Source organism: Limulus polyphemus, unplaced genomic scaffold, assembly GCF_000517525.1.
Source record: "Limulus polyphemus unplaced genomic scaffold, Limulus_polyphemus-2.1.2 Scaffold1403, whole genome shotgun sequence".
In the NCBI taxonomy this organism is placed as follows: Eukaryota; Metazoa; Arthropoda; class Merostomata; order Xiphosura; family Limulidae; genus Limulus; species Limulus polyphemus.
Window position 1 is genome coordinate 220153 of NW_013667013.1, and position 10400 is coordinate 230552.

General features: G+C 32.5%; 1 protein-coding gene across 1 annotated transcript in view; it reads right to left on the reverse strand.

Annotated features, from left to right (window-relative positions):
- LOC106463426 (solute carrier family 26 member 6-like) overlaps positions 1-10400 on the reverse strand; it is a 36226-nt gene that overhangs the window by 21638 nt on the left and 4188 nt on the right. Inside the window, exons 2-9 of the mRNA XM_022390916.1 lie at positions 9747-9857; positions 8941-9158; positions 4279-4443; positions 3946-4101; positions 3568-3650; positions 1586-1733; positions 1004-1117; positions 261-338 (exon numbers count right to left, since the gene is read on the reverse strand). Of these exons, the coding sequence (XP_022246624.1) occupies positions 261-338; positions 1004-1117; positions 1586-1733; positions 3568-3650; positions 3946-4101; positions 4279-4443; positions 8941-9158; positions 9747-9857 (1073 nt within the window). The remainder of the gene's footprint in view (positions 1-260; positions 339-1003; positions 1118-1585; positions 1734-3567; positions 3651-3945; positions 4102-4278; positions 4444-8940; positions 9159-9746; positions 9858-10400) is intronic.

The window sequence follows — 10400 nt, forward strand, 5'->3', positions numbered from 1 at the left end:
TAGATAGCTCTCGTGTAGCTTTGCGCGAAAATTCAAAACAAACAAACATTTCTTTTAGATAATTCTTACCCAGTCTTCTGTTTTTCTTTAAATTAATGTTGTTTTTATAAGTGATTACATATTTTTCCAATCTACAACATAAATTTTAACATTTAGATTATGAGATATGCGGAAACAGAGTTTAATTAATGCTTTTAAATCAATATCAAACATTAAGAAAAGAAAAACTTTCAAAAGCTCTGTCACATGTTTCCACTTACGTTTGGTAAATCTTCAAGTAGAGGACCAAGTGCAAGTAGAACCACTAGGAGAACGATGCAGTTGATCAAACTCACAAGCTAGTTTGAGGTAATGAAAAAAAAATGTGAAATAAGGCTTAAATACGTGAATCATGTATGACCAAAGTTAGTATCTTCATATTGTTATTTCTTTATTTACGAGCAGCTTTTTTTCTTTTCAATAGCATTGAGTTTGATAATTTATAACGAAACTAACTTCTCCTAGATGTCACGAGTATCGAAACCCAGTTTTTAGCATAATAAGTATTCAGGCTTGCTGCTGAGACATTGGAGGGCCGTTAACTATTTAATACCAAAAGCAGTTAAAAGCTATTAAATTCGTTATAAGTTTAATACAAATTCAATTATAAAACAATGCCTAACATAAGAATATTGTAGATGTGTATATAAAAAAAATATTTCATGTATGATCTCAATATCAGTCAAGAAATGTAAGAAAAGAGTAACATATCATCACGCTGAGACATTGGAGGGCCATTATCTATTTAATACCAAAAGCAGTTAAAAGCTATTAGATTCGTTATAAGTTTAATAAAAATTAAATTATAAAACATTACCTTACATAAGAATATTGTAGATGTGTATATAAAAAAAATATTTCATGTATGATCTCAATATTAGTAAAAAAATGTAAGAAAAGAATAAAAGAGTAACATATCATCACGCTTAACGTATTAGTTTGAATGCGAGAGGAAGTGACGTACTTGAGTCTTTCCTCCAGCACCTTCTTGAACAGAGCTACGAGAAAGGGAAGCGGCTCCGGGAACACACAAGAAGAAAGAACTAAAAATGTTTGCCGTTCCTAAAGCAACCAGTTCCTTCATGTATAAATAAATAATTTCATTAAAATATGAATTAAAAAATGTACAAATAATAGCCTAAGAAATTTTACTCACTTATATTTTATATTAACTTTTTTTTTATTAAAATAAGTTTCTCAAAATTATCCCGAAACTGTTATTTTAATAATAACACTGCGAAGTTATTTTCCAGTCAGGGACAAAATTAGTTCAGTCACTTAAAAGTTCTGATGACGTTAATTATAAGTAATGTGATAACTTCATTCTTTAGGAATTTATAACATTTATTTTTCATTCCTTAAACTTACTAGAAAGCATGTATAATTTGGCAAAAGTAGACATAAATATGTTTTATTTCTATTCATCTTTTTTTAAATAGTATAGATTTGTCTTTGGAAAAACAATAGCGTTCCCTTTTTTACATATTTTTATCTAAAGCTAATTTTGTTTTCACAAAAAGGCAGACTGAGGAAATGGCAATCACACCTGGTTAGCATCCACATTGTAGTTATACTTAGTGGCATATATTTTAGCAAGAGACAGAGACGATGTGTAGCCGACAATGGCGATGGCGACCCCAGTACCTAGTAGTTGTGGCAGAAGCGTGAAGTTCGGCACCTTTGGGTGTGGAAAGCTGCGAGAAGAGTTTTATTAAGAAGAAGTTTTATATAATAACAACAATAAATACAATCCGGCCATGCATTAACATTCTTTATAAGGTCTGTTTTGTTAAATGATTGGAAAAAATATATGCGTTAAAACGGAAGGAATATTAACTTTTCAGTCGATTTGTTTTAGTAAGTTAAATCCATTAATTAGTTTTTATTTGATACCTCGTTTCTCATTAAAGATTTGAACGAACTACTGTCCATCTCTATAGAGAGCTGAGTACGTTATATTGATACAATTTGGAATATGTAAATCGGCAAGACACGTGACAAACACAGTTTATATAAAGTCGCTGTAGAACGGAATGTATAAAGCTACATTTTGAAATGGCTTGGCGTTTCCTAGGTAGTGTGATGCTCCCAAAAATAGATAACTTTTTGGAAGGGTATGTAATAGCCCTCTTCGATACAAAATATTCATATACGCAGATCATAAAGATGTCTTCAGATCGGAGATTTAGAATATCGAAGACGGGAATATTCGTTGTACTTAATGGCACTGGAAAACAAAAAGAATATGGATCAACCTGGGAAACCAGGAACTTCCAGAAAGAGACCTGTAAAACATTGTACTACAAACTGTAGTAAGTAAATTGTAACATCTTGTAAAAGGTAATGATCTACAAATACAGAGTCAGTGGCAAAAGCAGTCAACACGTCCTAGTTAACGCTATGAAACTTAATCAAACAGGATCTATGTCTGTAAAAGCGATACAAGTAACACGTATACAAGCTGCTTCCTTTTAACCATCACATAACTCAAGCAACTAAAGAATGAAATGGGTATTCATGCTATTCCATATGAAGCCCAACTAAGTTCTTATGGATATATGTGTGATCAGAATGTTGAAGAGGGTAACGAGAGACTGTCGTCTTTGAATACTAGTTTAATTATGGAAAGCCACCAGGGAGGAGTGATGAACTTTGGTGACAGTCTTACGACGGAGCCTTTTACAAAGAAAAATACGCATTATCTTAAGATGAAGAATGACCATATGTGGCGACATGAGTTGTAACGACGTGGTGAGACTCCAAAATCATTTTAATATAACGTATTCAACTACTGAATTTTGAGACAACATTTTTTTATTCACCACTCGTGCCTGTAAGTATATGACAAAAATTTTAACCGTCTTTTACATAAAATCCATGTGACATGAAAATAGTGTAAATTTCTCAAATATCTTAAATGTTCAGACACGACTATAAGGCTTTATGAAAAATTGTGACCACACGTTAATGAAGGACTATAAGATGATCACTTACAAACAAGCTGAAGCTACTGAGAAATACATCTATCAAGAGAACGTGCAAGGTGTTTTCAATAACTCATTAAAACTGTTTTGTCACTACAGAATTTCAAGGTAACACTGCCCTACTACAGATTCAACTAAGTAAACTTCTTTTTTGAACTTCTTTTTTTTTCAATTAAAACTGTAAAATATTAATCAAAAACTAACACAACCGTTATTTAAAAATAGTTTAGTAAAAGTTATATATATGTTTCTAAGTTTGTTAGCTTCAAATAAAGTGATAATCGTGTTTAACGCTACAAAAAAGTACACTGTGTCATAATTCAACTAATACTCAGCACGTAATATTATCATGTTCTTGAAAGAAGACAATTAATTCAGTCATGAACTTGCACAATAATTTTCTCGTTCTTTTGTTCTTGGTATAACCAAAAATGGGGATTTAAGAATGGTGTCTACGGAAATCTACATTTCATGGTAGTCACGGAGATTAGTTGACTTTCGAAAAACTAGGGACGGAAACGTGGGGAAAAAAGTATGTTCTTACCCGAGAGGGATGTTACCGACGGTCTCAACTTCATGGTTGTCATGAAGTCGGATGAAATAGGATGTCACCGTTCCAACAATGACCTAAAAATACAGTACAGTTTTAGGAACAAAAATATAAACAACTAAGCAAAAATGTTTTTAGTTGTTTTGTTGATATTATGACATAAACGAACAAAAATTGACTGTGCATATTTATAAACTACTGATGTATTAATAAAGCTCTATTTATTATTTATACTGTCATCAAGAAACGTAGTTCTTAGAAAAGTTAGTTTCTTTTCTGTTCAAGAACCGCAGGTAAGCGTAATTTGAATATAAAAGTCAAAAACTTTATGTTTCTGATCCGTTAATTAATTACAAGACAGATTAATCTCACCACAACTAGTTCTATAGGAAGAGGTATCTTAAATTTTTGCTTCACTCGTGGATTTATATGTTCCTTCACCACGGCCAGAATGGTGATGGTTACAGCTGACATCAATAAAGTCTTGTAGTTAGTTTCAGTGATATTTGTAAAGAAAGAAATGTACGTCTGAAAAATAAAATAATGATACAAAATATAATGAGTGTAAAAGTTGTCCAATCTTAAACGGTCTGAGCATGTTTAAAAATTACTGTAATTTACTAAGCAAACAAACAAAAAAGAACTCAACCAATTAATGTTAAAAGTGCTATATATTTGTTTGTATACTTTAATAAAAAACCTTACATAGATTAGGTTCAAGGGACCAGTGTGACGTGGTAGTTTAATTCCAAATATATACTTGATTTGACTGGTTAGCACATGGAATGCTGAAGCGCACGTGAAGCCACTAACCAACTGTCTAGATAAATAGACACTGATAAACCCCAGTCTGAGAAATCCAGAAAAAACCTGAAAATAAGAAAAAAATAAATAAGCCTGTGGCAACAAATATCATCACGCACACTAAAAACAAGGTTACTTATATGTTGTTGTTTTTTTGCTGAAATATTAAACAGTCATGTATTTATTGTTTGATAATTATATTTTTTTATTATCGAGCAAAGTTTCGTATTTTGGATTGAAACGTACTATTTATAACACATATAGTGACATTAAAAATCACAACTATTGGTAAAATCGTCCTCAAGTTCTTAATGGTTCAAATTAATGATAACCCGGTTTCATTTATGACTGGAGATATTAATGTTAAATAATATTTATTTTTAGGTTATGGTTTTTGAATGCCGAAAGCTGAAGATGCGTTGGAAACCAATCGCGACAAAAAACTTTTGTAATCTATCAAACTTTTAGGCTTAACGTTCATTTGTTTCAGCACTACAGTATTTTGCTGCTACTCTTAATTAGAGGCGCCATTTAGGTATGGGAAAGGGGGGGGCACTAATGTGTAATTTTCGTTATTTGAATAATTATTAAATAAAATAGAAAATAATCAGTGAAAATGCTCAAAACATAGACTGATTTGTACATGTTAATCTTGAATAATCTCAAGATTATCCAGGTTACTAACTCTAATAAAGATTGTTCCCTCTACTGAAATTGGCAACGCTCCTTTTTCCAACATTGTACAACGCAAATATGTTGTTACATTTTGTAGTTGTTCACAAGTTAAGCGTATGTCCTCTACATAAATGTCAACGTAATTTGTACCATTTTCTGAGTACTAAAAACATGAAATTCGATTGTATAATAATTCAAAGTCATTCACAAGAAATGAAAACTGTTATAGAATTGTTTCTAAGTGTACAGTTTGTATGGATTAACTTCTAAGAAAAAGTTAGAGGGCGGAAGGTAATTCTCTGCATGGTCAAACAAATATTTTCATTTGGATAACGCCTAAAATGTTTTACTGAAGTAAAAACAGTCAACAGAACACAACATAATTAGTTTAGTAATTTTATCTTCAAACATTGAGAGTCGTGGTATTTGTTATCATTACTTCCAAATATTTTTTTGCGTGAAACAATATTGTGCTAATTTCTGTTGTGATTACGGCCGAAAATATAGTTAACAATGAATGAGGACACGCAGCTGATGATTCAATATAATGTCAACAATGTAGGTTTTAGTTTCGAGTCTTGTGTATTGACTTGAAAATTAGGTATTTGTAATCAGTTTGTTTTTAACATATTACTTCATTAGTATATACCGTTCTTTTAACTCCTTTTAGTTTAGATCTATGTAATTAGCTTACATTCGACCAGAAGTTTTTAATAATTATTGGCATAGTCTTATGTTGATCATCTTGGCATAGATATGCCAAAGCCCCCAAATAGCACAGCGGTATGTCTGCGGACTTACAACGCTAGAAACCAGGTTTCGATACCCTTGGTGGGCAAAGTAACTTCATTATCTTCCAACCTTCACATAGAATCTTGGAGTTTCTTTTTTTCAATTAAATAATAAAAATAGACAACAAGCCATACTTGGAAGGTTGTCCGACGCCTTTCTTATTCAAACTTCTATGTTGCTAAGAGTTACTATTAAGACTTATTTTATCGCACATTTTTTTGTACAGTGTGTTTGTAGTTTTCTCTATTTTTACTCGTCTAATTACTCCTATACCTGTATGCTTGTAGTATAGACGCTGTATTTGCTTTCCTTTACATTTTATGTTTTTTTCAATGCTTATATGTCAGAAATAATCGAAAATTAATATTCGATAGGTTTAGAACAAGACATCCAGGTTTTAATGACGTTTATTATTTGTTTACGTTTTTGCCCATTATTTTTGAAATCAAGGCTAAAAGACAAAATGACAATGGCTTGTATCTTTAAGAAACTTTGAATATACCATCTTCTATATGTAATTTTTTCTACATTTATTAATAGTTTCGAGTTGTTTTTCATAAATGTACGTTTTTGAATACATTTGAAAAAAGTTATTCTCACCATTACCAATCAATGTCACAAATTGAATCATTTAACATTCATATTTAATTTATCGCATAAAATTCACTATACTACTGTTCGTAGGTTCAGATCTCGTCACCGAACATACTCGCCCCTTTTGGATGTGGGGACGTTACAATATGACTACTAATCCCATTTTTTGTTGGTAAAAGAGTATCCCAAGAGTTGGTGGGGTGTGGTGTTGATTAGCTGCTTTCCCTCTAGTTTATCACTTCCAAATTAACATTAATAGCCTTCGAGTAGCTTTGCACGAAATTGAACAGACAAACAAACACTTTACTGCTTGTCTTTCGCGACTGGCGCCAATGACAGCGTCCACTTTATCTAATCACGCATTTTAACGCAGAGTACTTTAACGTATCCCGCACGTGCAATCGAAATCGAAAGTAGAGTATTAATGTGTAGAAATGATAAGATGAAGAATGGTTGTGACAAACACACGCACTTTTAAACAATATATTGCGTTGACACTAAAACGCACGCACTTTTAAACAATATATTGCGTTGACACTAGAATCTGAAGCGGAAAGTCTCGAAAACAAATAGAAAGGTCACGGATGATAGAAGAAATTTTAACGGCCTAAGGAATCTGACAAAAATATCTGTAAACAAATCAAAAATTTGCTAAAGTTCTTTACCAAACCTCTGCGCTTGCGATTAGCTTAGATTAAGTTTACAGAACACGCGGCGTGGTCAAGCAGATTGTTTGGACAACAACAACGTTGAGTTAAACTTTGATAATTTCGGTCACTCTCGAGGTCATGAACCATACCCAAGGCGACCAATAACCCCAAGCATTCCCATGGAAAAACATGCTTGAAGTTTCAACCTTCGTGTATACTGTATTTTGTGAACACTCCAGACAGTTTATAATAAACTTTTATAAAATGCTATGGCTGAAACTGTTTGTTTGTTCTGTTATTAAGCACAAAGCTACACAATAGTCTATCTGTGCTGTGCCCACCACGGGTATAGAAGTGTAATGAGCCCTTCAGACTTGCCAGTGGCCACTGGGGGCCTGAAACAGTAATACTTAATTTTAGTTTATTCATTTAAAATTCAAAATAATTTTTAGATAAATGTAAAGCTTAATATTAAAATTTATGTTTTTAATTCATGTATTAAAACAATGAATCTGAGCTAACTAATTCAGTATTTTGTTAAGTCGATTATATAAAGAAGTTTAGGTTTTAAAATTTTCAGTTATGTGACATTCGTATTATTTGGATTAAATCAGTATGACACTCCACATAGTAGATTTGTAATATTTTGTCCATTAGTTTGTTCAATTTCAAACCGTAAATGTCTAAGACCTGTATTAACAGGCCTAGCTAATTTCCTGTATTAGAAAAGCCTGAATTTTTACGTGTGTTGACTTTGCTGATTTGTGTATTGAGTATTACATCTGCCGTTTTGTAATGCACATAAACATTATCAAATTTTGTGTATGAAAGCTAAACAACTCTTCAGCATAAAAAATATGTATATATATACGTGTGTATAATTTTAATTGATTTCAGCTTGTGACATGATATGGTTGGTTGTCAAATCTGAATTTAAATTTAAAAATCTTTTTAGCTTTTTTGTTTGCTGATAAGCACAGAGTTCCACAATGGGGTATCTGTGTTGTGCCCACTGCCAGCCATGGATTTTTAGTGTGATAAACCTTCAGACTTATCGCCAAGCCTCCGGGGGAGGGGGGATACATGCGAAAATTTTGTGCCATAGTAATAAACAGGTCATAAATTTTGTTCACATTAGAAAGATTTAACTTTCATGAAATTGCAAAAGACAGATGAAAGGAATTAACGTTTAATTTAGATATTGCAATGCTGAAAGTGATGGCTAAGATTATTTTTAATTATTTATTTGTATGAAATGATGAAAAGCAGTCAGCTGTTAGTAATGGTGGGCATTTTATAGTTTTGGGAGTTAGTGAAGTTGTTTATATACGAATGCTTTAACAAGTTAATGAAGTAGAACAGTGTTTTCCAAACTGTAAACAGCATCCCCTAACTTAGTAATGTTTCCATTGCGTCCTCCCTCTTCATATTAAACTAATTTTCGTAAGTGATAACAGCAAAATGAACATTTTCTTTACCGGTTCTTAATAGTCTTTTAAAATGAAAAAAATGCTTGTAAGGAGAGAGTAAATGCGTGAGCAAAAAATAAATAAATCTTTGAGAGCAAAGTGATAGTTTTGTTAGGTTATCGTCGTCTCCAACTCTTCTGTTTCTTTCGTCGTTATTTTTGGGTTTTCGGCCAAAAGGCTGCGCCCCCTTAGGGCGGCGCGCCACACAGTTTGGAAGACACTGAAGTAGAGGGTTGTTTTGTACGCGAAGATGTACAAATATGCATTTATCATTTTTAAAAAACTTTGAAAAATTAATCGATGAATATTAATGCACCTTTTCTACATACGAATTAGGAATTAGGACTTTCAGGGAACTGAAATGCGTGGTGTTATATACTTACCTGATAAATTCCCACAATCAAACAAAGTGCTGTCGCAACTGTTATAGGTTGAACATTGTTGTTAACGTTCCCACCTGTGGGGGGCGTCGTAGTAGTTGTATTTAAATAATCGCCTATGGTTTCGGTTCCGTTCAGAAATGAAGGGGACTGAGCATTTGATGATGAAATGAACCTCTCAACTGCCCCACCAGTCATTAGTGAGACAATTGCAAATGTTCCTAAGAAAGACATATAAAGTCTTGAGATCTCTTATATGTAAAAACATCTAAGAATTACTGTGCGCCTACTAAAACATGTTGGATTTTTTATTACTGCAGAGTAACTGAGAATTCGTTATACTATTTAGTAAATAAAAGTTTGTTTGTTTTTTTCCTGTAAATTGACAAAATATATTATCCTTTCTCCCTGTAATGTTTACATGAATTAAGCAAATAATTAAAAAATAAACATTTTTATCAGTTATATACCTAAAGGTACACATAGTAATGGAAACGTTTTGACGTTAATCTGAAAACAGTCATTAGCCTAATATATCTTTCTTAGATTAAGGTTCAATATTAATGAGTCCACCGGTGGGTCAGCGGTAAGTCCACGGTCTTAAAACGCAAACATTTGGTGCTCGATTCCCCACGGTGGACAAAGTGCAGATAGCTAATTGTATAACTTTGCACTAAGAAAACAACAACAATATTAATAACAAAAGAAACGTATACATTTCAAATATGTGCTAGTAAACAATTAAATGGTGACATATATCGATCGTAAGAATTATAAAATACAACAACAACAACAAAAACTGAGCTTACCAACAGAGATTTGTCGCGAAGTGCCCATCAAAAAGTAAATAAACACAGGGAAAAACGACGTGTATAGCCCATAGATGGGTGGAACGGCAGCCAATAGCCCATAGGCCATACCTATTTGGAAAACATTGCGTCACTTAAAATATATATATATACTTTAAATCTGTAGTTAGAATAGATCCATAATACCAAAAAAAGTCACATTTATTAATAACATGTAATTCTAATGCGAATTTTCATAGCAGATTTTCTGTAACATATTTCTTTGATTCATTTAAGCTGCATTCGCGTGCTACCAGAGTTTATAATTTTACTTTAATGCCATATTTTAATATTTCTATATGCCGATTGTTAAGTGTTATTTTCAGTTGAAAAATCAGATAAAAATTTGCCTCGGTACTATTAAATCGAAAACAAAAAAAATGGAAAAACTTGTACCACGAAACGTTGTGAATATTAAACCATCTATTTCGCATTAGCCATTTTCGTGGTATAAGTTTTTTTCATTTTTTGTTTTTTAGTATTTTCAGTTGTTCAATTTATTGCTTCAACTATATTGTAACAATCTGATCTGTCAGGTTAGGGCCCGGCATGGCCAGGTGGTTAGGACGCTCGACTCGCAATCTGAGAGTTGCGGGTTTGAATCCCGTCACACCA